This window comes from Tachysurus fulvidraco, chromosome 6, assembly GCF_022655615.1.
Source record: "Tachysurus fulvidraco isolate hzauxx_2018 chromosome 6, HZAU_PFXX_2.0, whole genome shotgun sequence".
Classification (NCBI taxonomy): domain Eukaryota; kingdom Metazoa; phylum Chordata; class Actinopteri; order Siluriformes; family Bagridae; genus Tachysurus; species Tachysurus fulvidraco.
In genome coordinates this window covers 23,678,228-23,700,297 of record NC_062523.1, presented here as the reverse complement: position 1 = coordinate 23,700,297, position 22,070 = coordinate 23,678,228, and the positions used below count along the sequence as shown (strand labels likewise).

General features: G+C 37.2%; 1 protein-coding gene across 1 annotated transcript; it reads right to left on the bottom strand.

Annotated features, from left to right (window-relative positions):
* Positions 1-866: 866 nt before the first annotated feature.
* On the bottom strand, positions 867-13,704 carry chaf1b (chromatin assembly factor 1, subunit B). Its single transcript, XM_027143658.2, has 14 exons — positions 13,548-13,704; positions 11,704-11,836; positions 11,167-11,299; positions 10,157-10,277; positions 9,955-10,058; positions 9,749-9,845; positions 9,542-9,626; positions 8,709-8,802; positions 8,555-8,624; positions 8,284-8,375; positions 7,996-8,155; positions 5,174-5,680; positions 2,918-3,006; positions 867-2,721 (listed from the first exon to the last, which is right to left on the bottom strand). Exons 2-14 carry the CDS (start codon positions 11,827-11,829, stop codon positions 2,573-2,575), a joined length of 1,827 nt encoding a protein of 608 aa, XP_026999459.1. The 5' UTR covers positions 11,830-11,836; positions 13,548-13,704; the 3' UTR covers positions 867-2,572.
* Between the last annotated feature and the right edge of the window lie 8,366 nt (positions 13,705-22,070).

Sequence of the window (22,070 nt, the reverse complement as noted above, 5' to 3'; positions counted from 1 at the left end):
ATTGTCAATATATTAGAATAATAAGATGTGTGATGTGACACCTCACCTAAAGCAATGATTCTTATACATTCACTAGTCACCACTGTGGGAAAGCAGACTAGAAAAGGTGATGGACATGCAGCAAAACATGATAAAGTATGGAGATAAATGCATGTTCATTTGCAAAAAGTCAATTCTATAGTCAACTGCAGTCAAGTCTGTGCTAGGAAAAATCCTCTTAAATTTTCTTTAATAGACTGCCAACATTTTGATATCACTTTTCATGAAGTGGATATATGTATGTGCACAAGATCCCACTCAGCTAATTTAGTTAGATCAGATCAAAAACAGCATGATCTTGACTAACTTTCAAATGCTACTGAGTCCAGAGTTAAACATGGTCTTAAAACCTCCCTAAAGCTGCTGTAGACATTGCATCCTCCATTCATCAGCTTGAAAACCTTACTAGTATACTACATTTTTAATTGGTAACTTTATTTGATATTTCCCATAGTAGCAAAACACTTTAGGTATTTAATAATACAGCGGTAAATTAACATGCCCAGAGATCATTTAATTTGTATTTAGAGATATAGACAAATGTAAATTTCCTGACTAAACAATTACAGTGTGTTTAAATACACTACCCTACTACACTAGCACTGATTTCTTCTATAGGGTGTCATTACTTCTGTTCAAAAAGAATGGCTAGTTTTATTTTTTTACTATGTATCGGTTGCTTTCTTTCATGAAATGAATGAGTCATTACACACAAAACATGCAACTGAAATAATTAAGCTATGAAAACTAGATATTGTAATTTGGATAGAAAAGTGCAGTATTTCATTACCATGCTGATCAGTTGCAATTTGCATTGGTGAGTCATCTTATACACATGGAGCACTTTATTAGGAACACTTAGGTACAACTGCTCATTCATGAAGTTATTTAATCATCCAATCACACATGGGCAGAGTGCAATGCATACAATCATACAGATACGGGCCAGCAGCTTCGGGTAATGTTCAAACAACCCTCGGAATCTGAAACAAATGTAATTTCAGTGATTTTGAGGGTGACTGTTGGTGTCTGCAGGCTGGTTTAAGTATTTCTATTACTTATTACTAACTGCTGAACTAACCTATTACTAACTGCTCCTAGGATTCACAAACCAGTCTCTAGAGTTTACTCAAAAGTTGCAATAAAGAAAAAAAATAAATCAGTGAGAAGCAGTTCTATGAACAGAAACTCCTTGTTGATGAGAGAGGTCAATGGAAAATGCCCAGTTTGATTCAAGCTCAGAGAAAGGCAACAGTAACTCGGATAACCACTCTGAACAATGGCAGTGATCAGAATTGCAACTCAGAATACACAAAATAACAAACATTAAGGCGAATAGGCTACAACAGCAGACCACATCGTGTTCCACTTCTGTTACTGAAAAACAGGAAGCCTGCTCTGCAGTGGGTACAGACTCAAAAATACTGGTTGAAGACTGGTTGAAGCCAGACTAGAGTCTGGATTTCTGCTGAAGCACACCAAAGATGGGGTCAGAAATCGAACAGCACAAATCCATGGACCAAATCTGCCTTGTAACAGCCCAAGATGGTGGAGATAGTGTAATAGTGTAGGGAATTGATTTCCTGCTACAGTGTATGAACGCCAAAGGGTATTTGAGTATTTCATGAAAAAGGCAATGGTTCTAGAGGTTTTCCCAGCCACTAGCTCTGAATCCAGATCACCTTTGGGAAGTGGTAGAACCTGAGATTCACACAGATTTCGTCAGACATTTACAAGTCACTGGACTGGATATAAAAGAAATTTTGAAATATACAAGTAAAATTGTATTCTCCCCAAATGTATATTAGGTCATTACTTACATTTTTTTAGTATTTACAATTCTTACGATTGCTTCAAAAGAAATTGAAGAACTGTGACAAGTATTTTAATGACTAATTCATTCAAAATTTGAATTCAAACAAAGTCTCAAAGGTTAAAGCTGACTCATGACGGAATATTTAATTCTTTAGAAATTCTGTTTACAGCAAAAGCTTAGTCTACATCCCTCACTCTGAAAAAGAGACTTCCACATTTTACATAATTTATGGTTTGTTTGCCACCACAGTTCTCGCATGTGCTTCAATTTCTGTACAGACAAATCAGCATGTTCCCATGGACAAAGTGGCTGCTTCATTTGTTGCTGCAAACAGGACAATACAAATTGTCTCCAGAAAATTACCTTCTTTGAGCCTTTGCAAATGGAAAGAAATTCTTAGAATTAGTCCTTCAAAGTTGGTGCTTGGTAATCTGATATCAATGAAGAGTTCAGTGTGGACAAATTGATTGACAACAATTTAGAAATGTCTTCAATTAACAATACAAACCATGAAAGTATAAATAGACAAGTGAATAAGCTTGCCAAAATGAACCAGAAAAATAACACGCACAGCTCCCTTATGGTCAAATTATGCACGTGTCTGGATTAGTTTTAAGTTATCATGTCCAACTACACATACACACACTCCTGGATCATTTTGTGCAGGTTTCTACATAGATGAACACAGTTGGATAAAAACAGAAATTCAGTTATTGGTCAAGAATCCATGGCCTTGCTGCTGGACTCTACTGAGGGTTCAGTGCTTTGAGACGTGCTGCTGCCGTCACTCGGGGAAGCTTCCTCAGTCTTGGGCCGCTTGGATTCGGGAGGCTTGCACACTGGATCGTTAGAAGGAGATGGTCTCTCTACAAAAAAATAATTACAAGATTTTGGATACTTGTATACTCTGCAATGAATAATATTAAACAAGTTCATCATAATTCATAATCAACGGCATGCTGTGTTGTAAAGCACATAAGTTAAAATACAAACAAACATCTGATCTGAGCCATCACAGCATACAGCAACCATTCTGGAAGAGTCTCTCTCATCACTACTGACCGTGTTTGGCTTTCTCAGCAGAGGATGGAGTCGCAGACGTCTGAGAGGAAACTGGAGATCTGGGGTTAAGTGGTATCAGAGAAATCCGCCTGTGTGAGGGAGAGTGTGAGAAAAGATTAGTTAATTTCAGTACAAAGCACACACCTTTCACTTGGCCTGCTACTTCATAACTATGCACAGACTTGTAGATGCTGAATGGAGGCCTACAAAATTTGTCCAAATATTTAAACTCATACTCATTAAGCAGTTAGATTACAAAGACTGTTACTCCGGTGTTTGACAATTTGTTTAGCAATCATTCTGTTAGGATGGGATTAAATGGTACAGACATTCCAAATAAATAAATAAAATTTTTGAATAACATAGGAAATCAATTCTCAATGAACATGCACAAAGTGTCACTGCAGTGTGCTCAAAACTAAAGTTCTTAAATGTCTAATTTACAATTTTTAATAAATAAAAGAAATCTAACATGCATACAAATAACCTAAATAACAAGGTAAAGAGGAAGTGCCCTTAAACTATGCAGGACCTCAAAGAGAGGAAGTGTATAAAGGTCTTCCCGAATGACATTTACAACTGCGCATAGCATAATCGGCACTAATAACTACAGACTATTACATCCTAAAATCCTGTATCCGTCAAGATGTGCCAAAGTAGCAGTGCCACCTTAAACCAAAAATGCTAGCCACCAATTTAACATCATGCAATATGCATTCCTAAAATATATTCTGGCTTCTAGTTTATTGAACTTTAGATTATTTATAAAAAAAATCTGTTAAGAATTATCCAAGGGGCTTTTTACACCTGGTCACTTCATGCGTTTTCTGTGATCAGATAGCTATCCGATCGTAAAAAGACAAGGTCTAAATGCCCTCTGAAACGTTTTCGAAGACGGATATAAATCCGATCGTTCAAACCACTTCAGGAGGTGGTCTGGGATGCATTTCCACATACGTCAGCGCTATACTCCTCCCAAAAGGAAGTACGTCACTCACAAGTGATCTTTCACCCAGGTGTCTCGTTGGGTCTTAAAATGCACTGCTGCCACCAGCGAAAACGCAGCAAACAGTAAATGCTGTTTTTTGTAGCATAACCGTCATTTGATTGCATTCTGAAAACTGCATACACCAAAGCGTGTTACATCTCAATTACCCCGGAAATGAGGTAAAATATATTTGCATTTTGGGTGGGAGTAGAAAGAACTTCACCAAGACGCATTTATGTGGCCTAATGTAAATGGAACAGTTTTAACAAATCGGATAGCTATCGGATCAGAGACAACACATGAAGTGACCAGGTGTAAAAAGGCCTATAGCAATTCCAACATCCCCTTTAAACACACCTACAGAAAAGATGGCTGCCACTACTGTTTTCATCCAAATCCTTGTGAACTTTGTCACTGTATGATCTAGCAAATACAAGAATTTCAATTCAGTGTGGGCTGAACCACATGTAATTTAGCCAGAACAACCAGCACCATGTTTCTAACTGCAGCAGGTGTACAAAGCTAAAAATGCAATCTTCAGTAGCTTACATTATATGGCCAAAGGTATTTAAACATCTGACCACCACAAGCATATCAGGGCCTTCCTTTTTGCTGCTAAATTGCTGCAAGCACACAATTGTACAGAATGTCTCTATATCCAAGCATTAAGTTTTTTTTTGTTTTTTTTTTTTACTGGAACAAACCAATGTTCCTGTGCCCAATGTGAATTCAAAGAAGATATGGTTTGCCAGGTTTGGCATGAAAATAACTCAATATCCCTGACCTCAACCTAGTAGAACATACTTCAAAATCAAGTTTCAAAACTGAAGCCAAAGACTTCAACTGTCACAAACTTTTACCTCCTGGATTGTGTATGACTTTGTACAGTGGCTAATATAGTTACATTTTTACTTGCTGCATAAAATTTACTATAATGATTTAAGTCATTATTAATATGATGACTATTGAACTTGTTTAAAGGTAAACTACAGTTCACCAGTTGAATTCATCTCAGAGCAATAACACTAAAAAATCTCGAGAGCAAAAGGTTTACCGGTGATTTAAAACTAACCAACTAAATAAATAAATAATAGCTGTCCTAAGAGTTAAATCACAGTAAGTTTCAGTTTTTGTCTAATCACTTCATTAAGTTAACGAAATGGAGAGCAAACCAACTAATTAACCAATTCTTTGTATGGAATTTTTTTATAGCAATGCATTGTAGAATAAAAAAACTATTTAAGAAGATCTCAGAGAGGCTTTCTTACCTAGGGGTGGGTCCTTTAGGTGTTGTGGAGTTTCTGGCATTGATGGGAGCAAGTGGTGTGCTTGAGTTAGTTTGGGTAGTTTTGGGAGTAAGCTGTCCCTGGCTAGCCAGAGGAGTAGAAGGGGCTGATTTGGGCATGCTGGGACTTTCATTGGGTGTGACAGGAGATTTTGGGGTGCTAGGTTTGCTCCATCCCTCCAGTGTGTTGAGGGTAATGCGCCTGGGCTGTGATTTGGCCTTCAAACCCTGTGGTGTTCTCTTCTCTTCAGATGTAGCTGATGAAGTTTCTTTCTCCTGTGTGATGGGTGAAGGGTTGGTGCGGGGCACTGGTGAAGCATTTCGTCCACTACCTGATGTTCTCTTGCCTTTTTTCTCACTGGCCGGGATCGGGGTGATGTCCAGCTGTGGCCGCTCCTTCAGAGGGGTGCCAAGCTCCAGCTCATCAAAGGACACAAAAGAGCAATAGCCATCCGTGGAGGACACGGCCAGGAATGAGCCGTCACCAGACCTGATGTAAATAAGATTAACAAATGAAATGTTTTAATCACACTGATATAACTGATATAACATCAGATTTCAGATATAAACACAAAACGTCCGAACACCTGCATTGAAAAAAAATTGTGAAGGAGGTCTAAATTCTTTCTGAATGTACAGTGTACACTTCTCACATATCTGTAACATGTTTTCAAGGGACAATACTATAGAAATGAAAAGTGTGTATAAAAGTATAAAAGTGTGTATAAAAGTATATAGGAGTAGTCAATGTGCAGCTTGTATAGCAGTATTGAGAAATTTCCCCGTTGTGGGACGAATAAAGGTCTCTTATGACATTTACAACTGCGCATAGCATAATCGGCACTAATAACTACAGACTATTACATCATAAAATCCTGTATCCGTCAATATGTGCCAAAGTAGCAGTGCCACCTTAAACCAAAAATGCTAGCCACCAATTTAACATCATGCAATATGCATTCCTAAAATATATTCTGGCTTCTAGTTTATTGAACTTTAGATTATTTATAAAAAAAAATCTGTTAAGAATTATCCAAGGGGCTTTTTACACCTGGTCACTTCATGCGTTTTCTCTGATCAGATAGCTATCCGATCGTAAAAAGACCAGGTCTAAATGCCCTTTCAGCAACTATTTTTGTAATATGTTTTCAAGGGACAATACTATAGAAATGAAATGTGAATATAGGAGTAGTCAGTGTGCAGCTTGTATAGCAGTATTGAGAAATTTCCCTGTTGTGGGACGAATAAAGGTCTCTTATTCATTTACTGTCCTCTAACAATAACTCAAAATACAGCCATTATTGTCTAAATAACTGCCAACAAATGTGAGTACACCCTAAGAGAACATGTCAAAACACTATTGATGTCTACCACTGTCTTAATTCTCCTGGGCAAGGAATTGCTGGGATCCTCTTCTCCTCCTCATAATGACATCAAGGAGCTGCTGGCGGTTAGACACATGGAGCTTCTCCACCTTCCACTTGAGGATGCCCCACTGGTGCTCAATAAGGATCAGGTCTGGAGACATACTTGGCCACTCCATCACCTTCAGCTTCCTCAGCAAGGCAGTGTGTGTTAGGGGTTGTTATTTTGGAAAACTGCCATTCAATCCAGTTTCAGGAGGGAGGGAATTATTTTCTGCTTCAGAATGTCACAGTACATATTGGAATCCATGTTTCCCTCAAAGAAGCAGCACTCATGCAACCCCATGCTAACACCACCATGCTGGACTGGCAGAACACATGCTTCTGTTTTTTTTTTTTTAAGTCAGCTTCTGCACCTGGTGATCATCATCTTCGATCGACCCTTGTGAGGCCTGTTTCTAGTGGAACCCATCTTTGAAAACCTCTGTAGACCCTGGCCACTGTACTGTAACTCAATTTCAGGCTGTTACCGATCACCTTATAGTCTAGGCCATCTTTGTGGAAAGCAACCATTCTACTTCTCAAATCCTCAGAGTTCTTTGCCATGAAGCGCCATGTTCAACATGCAGTGGTCAGTATGAGAGAACTGTACTCAAAGCACCAAATTTTAACTGCTCTAATACAAGATACACAAATTTGTATGGTTCTGTCAAGCAGACAAAAACAGGAACATGATGACTAGGACATGTGACTTTGTGGGGTTAAGGGATGTACAGCTGTACAGATTAGAGATTACTCACTTTTGTTCCCAGCTATTTTGACAATAATGGCTGTATGTTAAGTTATTTTTTCAGAGGACAGTAAATCTATACCACTATACAAGCAACACATTGACTACTCTAAAATATGTCCAAAGTTCATTTCTATAGTATTGTCTATATACTAAAATTGTTGATGAAATCTGAGGGGTGTAGATACTATACGGTATACAGTATAATAATATACAGTAGAATATACTAGTGGAACAAGAGAGACCAGAATAGAACCGTTGTACAGCTAAAATCAGTGCTAAACCACACACGGTCAGTCACATGCCAAAATTCGGCACGTTTGCTTTGATTATGCTAAAAAGCTGACAGCATGATGGAGTTTCAAGTGACATAATTACATCACCAATCACACAGCCAGAGAAATCACAGTAGCTAAAGATATCCGATAAAAATACTTTAAGTATTCGGTCATAATAAAATACACTAATATGATGTAGCTTTTTCATTTTAAAGCATGTAGTATGTACATCTGCATTTTAAAAGAGCATTAATATGTAAACCAAATTAGAAAAAATAGAATAAATAAAACATAAGAAAACATGTTGCGGACTGATAACTATAATAGTGCATTACGGAGAGCTCATTAAAAAAACAATGTGCTTGGATCTCACCAGCTGAGGTCACTCAGGGTGTGGTAGTGGATATTGGACAGATAAGCAAATGGCAATGTCTGCTGGGTGTCATAAAAAAAGATGGAGTCTTCAGATGCCACAGCAAACACTAAGCGATAAGGCAGCTGGAACGTGTTGGGCAGTGGCTGCACCGATCCATCTGATAGAAAAGCAGAAGAAATGAGCAGAGATTTTAATAAATACATTTTGAATATTGTAGCAAATAAAACTTCCTCAAATGTAGGAATAATGAATAACAAACTAATTGATGTTGGGGAGCTGACTCACCTTCAAGCTTCTTGGTTCTGAGCTCAAAGTACACTGGGCAACATCGTACAGCAAGAGTGGCTTTAGCAGGACAGGGCAGATGAGCTATGGGTCTGATACAAAAACACACAGACACTATAAACACCCATGGTTTACCATAGCATAAAAAAAACAGCAGTATGGCAGCAACATGGCTAAATCATACACATCAAACCTGTCTGCAACAAACCAGCTAATATGGAACAATAAAGTACTACAATAAAAGTAGACATAAATAACACCAAAACACTACCTCTTGAAGCTCTTCCTGGAGAAGACATAGGTGGTGTTTGTCACATTCTCTCCTGTCTCCACACAACCGGCTGAAAGTGCACATAAAAAAGCATCGTAACACAACCCCACTTTTTCAAACCCTTCTCATCAGTGGTGCAACACAACAATCATACCAGGTGCCAGGAGGAAGGAGCCGTCTGGTGTAAAGGTGAGGCGTCTGAAGAAGGAGCGCATACTGTCATCGTGAAACATCCGGAAGTTCTTCACCTGTGGGATGGGAGATCGTCAAAGCTTGCAGCCACGTATATTCGCGAACCTAAACGTTTTCGATTTCATCATGTGCTTAGCTGTAACTAATGAGACAGCTTAGAAAATAGGACATTTAAAAAAAAAGATGGAACCATTTCATATGTACATGCACTCTCTTTTGGTATGATTGATTGATAGCTGTTATAACAGGTAACAGTAATAGCCATTCGGCCTATTTTTATTTACAATATTACTACTGATAGGGGCTTTTAACATGTATATGTTTAGGTTTGCTGATTAGAATTCAAATGAATATTTATGCCAATTCAGTACATCCTGTTGTTTTTAATTAAAATGAACTATAATTAGCATAATCATAATTATGCATTAAGCATAATTACTGATTTATCTCTAGTGTTTTTAGATCAGTGCATGCAGCAGTTCTCATCCAAAATGCAGTTTAATTATAAACAGAATGAAGAGTTACATGAAGAGAAAAACAGAATGTTTTTGTTAATAAATAAAATACATTTTCAACCAAAAAAAAATAATAATATTCAAATAGTTGTCTATATACAACATCACCCTGGCTATGTAGAAAAAGATGAAAATGAAATAAAATTCAGCAAGCTCATAAACCCTTAGAAACAGATCCAACCAGAGAGCCAGATTTACTCAGGAAGTGCTAATGTTGCTTTAAAAAAAAAGCTAGGATGAGGGACAGAATAATCTGTTGAGGATAATCCACCACACTGACCTCTCCCTCTCCAGCAGTGCCTGATGTCATTTTACTCACACTGTAGGCTTTTTTCTTTGCGTGTGTGCTGTACACGCGCATAACCCTGAAAAACAAGCACATTTATTACAAAAAAATAGCCACAAATAGAAAGAAAAAAATAGCCCTAACCCCGAATTAGGTGGTACATTTGTGGCAGTGCTTTTAATACACACATACATAAATTACCTGTCACAGCTAAGTGTGCTAATATATTGACCTAGCGGGTCCCAGGATACACCCTGCACATAGCTCTTATGGTCATTAAAGATGCATATCTTCTGACCTGCATGAAGCAAACAACACACGAGTGAGCAAAACAGCACTGGCTTATTCAAATAATTTCAATTGAAATGCTAAACATAAGCTTGCAATCATATTGTGCATATCATCACCTTTCTGAATATCCCACATGATGGCAGTGTTGTCTACAGAACCAGAAACCAGGAAATTCCCATCGTTTGTCCATGACAAGTCATATACATCCTCAATGTGCCCCCTGAAACACACAATTAATTCGAACTAATAAGAACCACTTAACTAAATGAATAATTACGACATGTAAAAAACTGAAAGGGACAAACAGAGACAGATGACCTGAGAGTCTTGACAACATTCCAGCTTTCCTTGTTCAGCTGAGCGTCCTCGTCCTCCTGGAAAGTTGGGGTTTGCTCGACCTCTTTACTATCATTAATCTTCCACAATAAGATGGCGGCATCTGAATACATACACAATGCGATACGAAACTCACACCGTTTGATGAAACAACATGTTCAGGCACAATTTGTTGATTGTGGATGATTGCGATATATCGAATGCAACACACTTTACTTTTAATTCAGCTTTATCTAACTAATTATTCTTATACTTCTATTTAAATCATTGGTCAGTGGAGTTTCAGAAACATTAGATACTCTAAGATACATTTAGTAACAATATTAAGAATAAAAAAAAAATTGTGAAGTAACCAAAATAAAGACATTATTTGAAATGAACAGATACAAATAATAAACACACATTTTTTAAGCAGGTTGGATTTTTATTTTTCCTGTGTGGCTGCGAACAAACTGATACGAAGCTTGTGGATCAAAGACCACCATCATCATCATGAACAACTGTGTGTCACTGTATGTTGCGTTTACAATGTTCATTAAATTATACTTACTAACGGCTTACTAGTTTGTTTTAAGCCTTACAGTTTAAGCCATGCCCACTTTAGGTTGAAATCTGAATACAGATAATATGTGCAGCAGCAAGAAAGAAAAACAAACAAACAAAATACAACAATAAGAAGAAGAAGAAGAAGAAGAAGAAGAAGAAGAAGAAGAAGAAGCAGCAGATGACAACACCAAACCTCATTCCTCATATCTACTTTAGCTTCAGGTATTAAGTTTATTGGTTTAACTATTTTGCTTATTAATATGCAATTGAGACCGAATCATTCATTTCCAAATAGTGATACACAAATACAGATGGCACGTTAAGCTACAGATGAGATCTAGTATTTCTTTTATACCAGGCTAATTATAACAACTGTAAGATGTAACAAGAAATACACTGTGGAAAAAAAAACGAAATAGGAAAAAAAAGCATGGTGTCACACTCACCATCTCCTCCAGATGCCAGCAGCTCCCCAGTGGGAGAAAAGCGTACTACGTTCACAGCTTTTGTATGTCTCGCCAAATTTGATAGGAACTCCACTACAGCCTTTCCGTCTGGCCCCCTGTCAACACGCCACAACTACACCAAAAAAGAAGGAAGAGATGATGAAGAAAACTCTTACTTCCAGTTTCTTATGATTTTAAAGCCACTCTGCATGCATCACAGATGGACTATTAAAAAGAAATTCAAAAATATTTTTAATACTTTAAAATAACAACTCATTACAACTCATCACAACTTTATTTTAATTTTCCCAATACACACTAAACAAAACACTTTCAGAAAATATTAATGTGCAAAATATAGCATTAATATTTGAAATATTTCATGACATACAGGGCATCTCACATCACATCACACTCAAATCAAAGAGTTGGTCAAAGATTTGGACAAAGCACAATTGTGCTCTTTTTTAAAATAAGCTTAGAAATGCAATATTTAATTTAATAAACTTTGAAAGAATGTTAGGGAAGCTCACTCACACGCACTGTGGTGTCCACTCCGGCCGTGGCCAGGCGGTGATTTTTACTTTCGCCGTTATGTTGAAAATCCAGACTGTATACTGGCTCCTTGTTGTGCCAGGCGATTTCACAAGTTACCACCTTCATCCTGATCCTAACAGAGAAGACAAAATTATGTCATTATGGGGAAACCGTGAGGTTAGGCTGTAATACTTAAAAGGAATTGCTTCATTTCAGTCCCTGTAGGATCTTGCTGAATTGTTTTGTAATATAATGATAAAGTTTGCAACTTTTTTTGTGATTTCTTGCAGAAAACTACTCGAATTAGCAAAACTGTAAGCACACAATACTTTATACTCCTACCAGTGAAAACACATGTAATTAGTTAAATGTTTGATGCTTTGGGTTCTTGCCAAAATTGTGGAAATATTATGGTAATTAAAAAAAAAAATCATGTGCTTCTAAATATTGTGTAGTTTGATTGCTTTTATGTTCATTATGGCTCATGTAAAACTGCCTTTTTTCTGTTTTTAATTTGATTAGACTATATGGGATTGCAAATGTACTGTGAAAACTGATAATGTAGATCATCATTGACAAAAACTTCTGCACACCAGGCCTCCTCACCTGACCTCTCTAAAGCCCTTGTGGTTGAATGATCACAAATACACACAGCCCCACTCCAAAATCTGAGGAAATCCTAGATCCTATCCCATATGGGTATGATGGTTAAGTTGTCCACATACCTTTAAGCATATAGTGTATTTAAAATTGTACCCCAACGTTTTATTCACGAAGAGTAACATAGAATTGCTACTATTATTATAAAATATTTAGAGAGAGTGTGAGTAAAAAAATTGTATATGTTAGTGACTAGCTGTATATCAGTTGAGAGAGCAGATTTAGTCATCACAGTTGACCATCACTGACTGCTTATTAGTGCCATCAACCAATCAGTGTTTGTTCCACCTGTCCACTTATTAGCTGTTCTTTTTTAAAAGTTCACTTGTGTGTCAAGTAAAAAACAGAAAGTTATTACTTAAAGGTGAATTCTTTCTATATGAACCATTTTCTGTTAAGAATTACATTTTACGGCATTTGCCGTACGGCCTTATTCAGACTGACTTACAGTTATTTCATTTGTACATCTTAGCAATTGAGAGTTAAGGGTCTTGCTCAGGGGCCCCAGGGGTGGCATCTTGGTGGCCCTGGGATTCGAACCATTAACCACTGAGCTACTACATTCACAAATTTAAATCTGATAAAAACCCACAATGTGTGTACAAGATCTGGCTTATTGTTTTTTTTACACGTTTTGATATGCAAAAGATCTGATATGCAAATTCAATTAATATGCAAATCAGCTTGTGACGTCACATGCCGACTTTGAGAGGATGTACTAGCTTTTTCTCCCAAGGAAAGAGCTGACAATTTTGGACATCCCTGTAGACTCGTAGAAAGAGACATTATTATAGCCCGAGTTACATCTTTACATCTTTAGAAGCATGAGCACTCTTATTAAAGGGAATACAGTTTAAACTAGAAATACGGTCATTTTTATGCTTATTTATATAAACAAAGTCGCTGTAACGTTAACACAGAAAACTCCAGCGTCTTAAGTGTATATTAGTGCATAAATAATACAAAATAAATGCCTTGAGGCTTTGAAGAAAGTCTATAATTTGACTGAAAAGTGTGAAATCTCCTCGTTTTAAGAGGGCTAATACATCTCAGACTAGCAGGCCTGGGATCAGTCCTTGTGACTTATCACTGTTTAATAAACCTTCACCATAAAACACTCGGAATCGTTCTTACTATAAAGGGAAAACACTCACTAGCGATATTAAACACAAATAAATGTTTACCGGACAGATTAACAGAATTTTCCAACAAGCCGGTTTGAAAAAGTCTCCCGCTTTCTTCAGTACTTCCACCAAAACACTGCTTTTTCCCGCGCGGGTTTATACATAACATTACCACTTCCGCTTTCACTGGGATGCCAGATCGCGACAATTAAAACACGATTTTGCCTCCAGCACTTTAGATGAAGCTGTAACGCTTGGAGGAATAATCCTTATTAATCCAGTATCATTCTATTGTCATATTCATATAAGCCGAAACACATGCCACACACGCACACACACATACATATGTAATAATACTAATTGACCTTCACATCTATATTACGCTCTGCTTTAATTACCATAAAGTTGTGAGCACACAAATGTCCAAAAACAATGACTGTGCTGTAGATGGAACTAAAATGCCTCAAAAATCACTTACCAGTGTGATGCTCAGGGGCCAGTTCAAAAAATTTAATTGGAAATACCATTTTTTTTCTATTCAGGATCAATCCATCCAACATTGGATTGGATCACCATGATCCACATACACCGTTTTCAAGTTTACCACATCCGGATTACCTGAGCTCTAAATGGGACAACATATCACAACGTGGGATACCAGCTATGTAAAGAACAGGTAGAAGAGCCAACAATGGGTCACTGTAAGAGTTTTTTATTTTGAGACAAAACCCAAAAATAACAAACATCCACTTCCATTCATAATTTCTTTTATGACCCCTCATCTGAGTCATAAAAATAAATATACATTAACAAATACATTGCGGATATTTTGAAAACATCTTAAAAGAATAAAATGGCTAAATGTCCAATAGTTAACAAAATAAAGAATGTTCAGGGTTCTTTTTACTGAGGAGGAGAGACCAGCATTTCCAAGCTCTGCTTTTAGGGGGTGGATCTGAAGTTTTGTTTTGAAGTTTTGCTTCAATAAAAGTATATATACTAAATGATACAAATGTATTATTTGACACATTTTAAACTTTTACTACATTTTCCTCCTAGAATCCACCTTGAAATCCTACCCCCTGTTGGGATCAGGATAATCCTGTTTTTTGGATCAAAGTTATCCAAATTCTACTGACATGTTTTGAACACAAACTGAAGGTTTGATCCAGATAAACTAGGACTGGATTTCGTAATCTAATTGGGTTTCAGATTCCCTCTTTCCCTATTGAATAAACCCATTTTCAAGATTCGATCCAATCCGATAACCAAAATCCGAACAGTTTACCTTTGAACAACTGGCCCTTAAAGATAAAACTTAAGAAAGTTCACACACTGCAGGTATAATTTATTTACTTAGTTAATGAGTACAGGCTTCATGAATCTACTGTCTGTGTAGAAAGTAATTAGAAAAATTATTTTTCTTAATTTTTCTTTGTATATTAAAAATAGTCATTTGTCAATAATAAATAAATTCATATGGAGGACAAAATTGAAACTTTTATATTGATTTTTTTTAATCAGGATTTTTTTATAGGAGCTTATTTATTTGTTTGTAACAATTTTTACCTTCAGTTTAATTTTATTTGTGTCTTTTGATTTGCAAACTCATTATGGCTTCATGCAAAAGCCTCATTTACACGACTCCCTTACATTTACTGTGAATTTTATTCCATTCGCATATTCTTTGTGAAACAACATGTTGGCTTCCTTTTTTATCTAGGAAGATTGTGACAAGCCATCTGAAAATCTGTTTGTTCTAATAATTCCCATAAGATTTCTTAGTATCTTAAATTTTATCTGTATTTACTTGTCTTTATTTGCTGGACAAGTTACAAGTTAGAAGCTGGACATGTTACTATCCATCCATCCATCCATCCATCCATCCATGATGAGAATATTTAAAATTAGTGTGTATCTTTAGGAGGATCTGGCAACCTACGCTTTTGACGCGAATACAAGGAAAGGAAATACTTTTCTCGTAATATAAGGGTGCCGCAAAAATGTTATTGAAGCACACAGTTTGCAAAATGAATACGATACTTCTCTTGGATTCAGTTTATCTGTAATAATTTAACTATATTTAAAGTAAAAATAAATAAATAAAAAAAACAACTACGAAAAATGTAATGTAATTTTGTTATTTTCAACGTCCCCCACAAAATGGTTTGTCCCAAGTGCTGATTTACAGGCTACAGAGTGAAATAGCACTGTACTGGTTCAGTATTTATGTATCACATACCAATAACCTGCATGCACTCACATGTTATTGCTCTTTATTTTTGATATTTGTAAATCAGAGCCTTAACATTTCAGTAAATAACTGTATTTTCACTATATATAAAAAGTCCCATTTGCTGTTATAATAAGCTACATTCTTGTGGAACAAGCTTTACACTAGATCTTAGTGTGTGGTTGTGTGTATTTGTGTTCATTCGTCCAAAGGGCAGTAGCTGCAGATCATTGGGTTTGGAGTTCTGTGGTGCAAGATGCAAACCATGTATCTTTCTGAAAATCTCTTTGTGCACACAACTCCAGTGAAATGAAACTGTAATGTAATGAAACTGAAAGTTAGTGAAACTAAACTGTAATGCTGCAGCATACTATGACATTCTTGACAAATCAGTGCTTTTAACTTTGAGGCAACATTTTGGGGAAGAACCACATATGTGTTTGGGGACAGACGGGTGTCTTCATAGTTTTTCTCCGGTATAGGCACAAAATAACATTCTTTATCAACATTCTTAACTGCACTACTGTACATAAAGTATACATAACCCAATTATATACTTATACCCAATGATCCAAAACATAATGGCCACTCACAGATGAAGCAAATATTGTTGATTATCTCTTAACAAGATAAGAGATATCTCTTACCTCTTAAGGTATATGATACCTTAGGTGACCTAAAGTAAGCAAAAAAACAGTTCTAGTTGGTGGTGTTTGATGGAGGGAAAATAGGCAGGCATGTACAGCTCTGAAACAGCAAAATGAAGAGTGCTTCTGGCCACTGCTATGAGCCTTGGAGGCCCAAAACACTGGTGCTGGTTCGAGCACCAGTGTTTTGGGACTCCAAGGCTCATCAAAATTCAATAAAGTTTCTCTTAATTATTTGTCCCATCAGATCAACTGTCATAAAAATAGAAAATGTAATGCTGGTCATTGAAGGAATGTGTTATATCACCTGCTGGGTTATGTGGCTTAGTTGCTAAAGACTAGTCATGGTGCACATGGTAACCCCATTAAAAGCATCACAGACATGTTTATATCAGCATATATCAGACCTTGAAGAAATGGAAGATAGTAACCTGGTCTAATAAGTCCCATTTTGTTTTACATCATGTTGATGGCCCAGAGATTCACTATGGAAAGAAGACATGCTGCTGGAGGAACCCTAAACTCTTTGTGAATTTGAGTGGATATAATTCTGACACTGGTCCTCACTATTGGCCATTGTTAAAAGTGTCAGGATCCAGCCCTGTATCACGTGTATGCCACACCCTTGTCCATTTCTCCCCACCTCTGCACACCTGTTCCTCATGTGTTAATCGTCTTGTGTATTTAACCATGCCGCGTTGCCTATGGTAGCGCGGAATCCTTGTCATCTGTATCAATAAATCCAGTTTATTTTAGCTATCTTGCATTTGGGTCTGTTTTATCTCCGCATCCCTGAAGAAAAGTGTTATTTATATTTAATTGAATTGAACTAACTTATGTAAACCTCCCCTGGTAGAAGAAAAAGTAATTAACATTAACAGTAATACATTTTATTGACTCAGCCTATGTCAATTTGCCTGTTTGTACGCAAATTGACTTATAGCTTTTTGACTGCAAAATGTGTTCTCTTAATGAGTATACATTCTTAGTCAGCTCTGATTAGCATAATATAAACCTTGATTGTCATGACATTGTCATGAGGTAAAAATATACCATGGAACAGATGGTATACCAGGACACTAAGCTGGACACTAGAGGAGGCTAGAGCTGCAGGTTAGATAAAATAGGGATAATTTACATTAACAGTGTTGCTTTTTATTATTGCTTCTGACAGATTTTGACTTTTAATTTTGTACAGGTTATTTTAACTTATTTTATATAGTAACAAACATATTTTTAACTACAAAGATTCAACGATAGAACGGGATGGACAGACAACAAACCTTTTTTCACTCAGTGTGGACGATAATTAGGTTCTGTAATCAGTTGGATGAAGGAAAGATAAAAGAATAGAACGAGCAGTATTGACTCACCAATTAGTTCTGCTATAGCACTGAATGGCCAGGTGTGGCTAGTGGAGTTTGTGTGCAGGAACTGTGGACTAACCTTGAGTAGAAAAGCAATAGGATATTCAAGCACCATGACATATGACAATGCTATAAAGATCAATAAATAATTAATATTTTAATGCTTGCTTATCACTTTTGGAAGGTTATGATTTCCATATGTGCTATTAAGTGCTCTTTCATGGCAGGTTAAATAAATAAATAAATAAATAACTTTTTAGTTTTACAGTAGTTTAAAATGTACTAGTGCGTAGTTACATTGCAAACATATATTGTAAACATATTGTTCCTAGACATTAAAAGCTCTACACACAACTACTACTGAGTTTTTCTGAATGTGGACAGCAATGATGAAATGAAAGTGAAAGTTATACTACACAAAATGATGTAATATTCTTCAGGTAATATTCTATCAGGTTTTAACTCACACAATTTAACTTAACTGTTCTGCAGACCTCTTCTGCATTTCTATGCAAATTAGGAACGCTGAGTCAAGTTGACCTTGTTATTTTTGACTGCTGAAGTATATATGATAGCCTTTTTTTCACCTTTTTAGTCTAACTTGTTTCCAACATATTAACATATATTTTGCAAACAATGTTGTAATATTTGGTATAATAATCCTCATTAATATTCAAAAATACCTAATTTTCTAGTAAAAAAAAACAAAACAGAAATTTTGAATTATTTTCACTATAGAGGCACAAAAGTTGATGCACAATTACAGGCTGGTATATTTCAAAGCCAGGAGATTGTTTTGAAACCATTTTGACCATTTTTAATGTCAGCAAATAATAAAACCTGTTTTTTTTCCAGGCCAAATTGACTTGAATGCTTATAAATCAAAAATTCTACAATAATTACTATTTTTCTGATCAGCTTACATTTGTGAAATTTTTAAACTTGTAATATCTATTTTGCCTACCAGATGTCATCTGATCAACCAACAACAGGCCACACACACACACACACACACACACACACACACACACACACACACACACACACACACACACACACACACACACACACCACTCAAAATCATGGCATAATTTCATGTGAATAAAACTTCTTTTACACTTCTTATGTTTTTATTATACTTAATTTATGAATGATAAACCTTATGAAATTATGTCATGTTTTTGAGTAAAATAAGCAGAAATTATTACATATTACTTTGGATAACCACTGACTGGTAAATGTCAAACATTACTCAGCATATCTCCTGGCCAAAGCTGACTGATGCAACTAAATTTATAAATAAGAGAAAGGAAACAAATATGATTTGCAAAACACATGTATTTTATTTTTGAACTTCTTTATAAAAATATGAACGTGTTTGTGTGTGTTTTTCTGTGTGTGTGTGTGTGTGTGTGTGTGTGTGTGTGTAATATTTACAAATGTGTAGCCTTTATTTGGTCTGGAGGCCAACTGAAATGCAATGGCCAATGCTTTGAACAGTGTTTGACTGTGTACAGTATGTGTGTGTTTGTGTGTGATGTTTACAAATGTGTAGCCTTTGTTTGGTCTGGAGGCCAACTGAAATGCAATGGCCAATGCTTTGAACAGGGTTTGACTGTGTGTGTGTGTGTGTGTGTGTGTGTGTGTGTGTGTGTGTGTGTGTGTGTGTGTGTGTGTAGCATCATTTCGGTAGATCATATTTTGCTAGGCAAAGGCATATCAAAAGTGTGAATTTTTTTTCTGGAAGCCTAATGAAATGCAATGCCCAATTTGTGTGTGTGTGTGTGGGGGTGTATGTGTGTGCATGTGTGTGGTGTGTGAGTGTGTGTTTTGGGTGTGTGTGTTAGTGGACATTTTATGTGTGCATTTTTGTGTCTGTATGTATGTTCATTGCGCTGAAAAGGGCAAAAGTGTGACCTATTGCCCCACTAAATGTGGCCGAGTTAAATTGACCCGTGATGACTTGAGGAGGATTCTCTATTATTAGTATTTATTTTACGAACACATAGTTCAATGAAAATAACAAAATTCATAATTTGGAACAATCCTGGTAAATTTCAGGCAAATATGTTCAAGGAAACCCAATTTATGACACATTAAACTTTCCAGATGAGTCAAATAGACTCCTGGGGCTTCATTTATAAAGCGTGTGTATGGACAAAACGGGGATGGAAACGTACGTACACCAGTTCCCACGCAAAGGTTGTGATCTATAAAAAACAAACTTGACGGGAGAACGTGTGCACCTATAAGCAAACTTTGAGCTGTGCGTTTGCACATTCTGGAGACAAAGGGAATTTGGCGACATAGATGGTGAGGTTGTGAACTGAAGTTAGATTGTAGAAAATAAATGTGAGAAGAACGATTATAAGAATTATTCATTCATTCATTCATTCATTCATTCATTCATTCATTCATTCATTCATTTTCTACCGCTTGTCCAAACTTCTTGGGTCACGGGGAGCCTGTGCCTATATCAGGCGTCATCGGGCATCAAGGCAGGATACACACTCCCTGGACGGAGTGCCAACCCATCACAGATTATAAGAATTAATGACATTTAATTTTCACTCCATTTCATACGTTATATCCACAATATCATGAAGATTAAATCCAACAGTGTTATTTGCGCCGATTGTTTTAGGCTATATACTGTACATCTAGTAAAATCCAAATGTAATTCAAAATGTATTCAAAATAATAATAATAATAATAATAATAATAATAATAATAATAATAATCAGCACTGCCTTACAGTCACATTGTCCACAATGGGAGCACAGGAGGAGTGTTAGACCCCGGGTACAGAAGGATTGGAGACCGACCCGTTCGCAGGATAGCTTCAAATGAAAGGGGCTTAATACATAAGGAAGACAAACATATCCACACTACACGGTGAACTAACGTAACTAATTACAACACATAACTATATTATGTTATATTAATGAATCTGTGCTGCCACTGGCAACGCGGCTCACATTTATACACAAAGGGACAATCACACACAACGGGGAACAGGTGTGGTGACCGGGAGGAGCTGACGAAGGCAGGGCAATCAAGTGACAAAAACAACAACAAGAGCACATGGCCAAAAGTCTGCGCTGATCCCTGACAGATCCGCGCTGATCCCTGAAAGAACGCGGCTCCCGAAGCGCCAAAACCCGACAAGGTCCGGGGGTGGGGGGTCCCACGGCTATTGGCAGGTGAGGGGAGCAAGGACGACGGCGAGGCCAGTGGGGGGAGCAAGGACCACGGTGAGGTAGGCGAGGGGAGCCAAGACACACGGCGAGGCAAGTGGGGGGAGCAGGGCACATGGCGGCGCAGCCAGAGAGGGCCGATCAACGTCCAAAGCTGAGCTGAAGGGCCAAGGCGATGTCCGCTTCCGAACTGAAAGGCCGAGTGACGTCCACCGCCGAGCTGTAGGGCCGATCAGCATCCCTGATGCACCGCGGCCAATCCCTCGCCTCGATGACCTGTGGAAAAGGGTGGGAGGGCGAGAAAGAGCCCCCGCCTCGGGCCTGCAGCACCCCCCGCGAAAGAAGTGAAGCAACGACCTCCTTGGAGAAACCTAGAAACGGTGCGGCATCCTCCACCGGAGAAATGCGGGGCGATGCCGCAGGGCACCAAAGAAAATAAAAAGGGATTCCACTAGGATGGTGACATCCCCCGCAAATGTAGTGAGGTGACGTCCTCCTCAGATTGAACCGGAAACGGAGCGGCGTCCCTCACCGGAAAAATGTCCGAATAGTGTCGTCCGAATTTAAAGTTTACACTGGGTTGATTAAGACTTACACACACACACACACACACACACACACACACACACACACACACACACACACACACACACACACACACACACACATATGCATACATGCATATACATACCTGCATACATACATACATGCATACATACACACACACATATGCATACATGCATATACATACCTGCATACATACATACATACGTACACACACACACACATATACAGTATGTATACATACATACATACATACATACATACATACATACATACATACATACATAAACCTGTAACAAGTTAAATAGTTAACTAATAAGCAAGTTAATTTAAGCACAATACCTAACATGACAATGTGTGTGCACGCCATCTTTATCTGCTGTGACGTTTTCACAGTTGATCCATCTTGTAACCTTTTAAACCTTGAGCTTTTTGTAAATTTGCCATTACAACATTTGAGTTTTTATTTTTCTTTCATATACAATCTGCAGCATTATGTTTGATGGTTAGGCAGCTGACACATTTCTTTAAGTTTGCAATTTTTCATGTGTAGTAAGTTTTAACTCCTAAGATTT

Bases quoted from the DNA above. Each gene is read 5' to 3' on its own strand.
- chaf1b (XM_027143658.2), bottom strand. From the start codon at position 11,829: ATGAAGGTGGTAACTTGTGAAATCGCCTGGCACAACAAGGAGCCAGTA. The intron at 8,156-8,283 runs GTGAGTCAGCTC...CTTTTCTATCAG, and splicing joins CAGAACCAAGAAGCTTGAAG to ATGGATCGGTGCAGCCACTG. The intron at 2,722-2,917 runs GTCAGTAGTGAT...ATTTTTTTGTAG, and splicing joins TGCTGAGAAAGCCAAACACG to AGAGACCATCTCCTTCTAAC.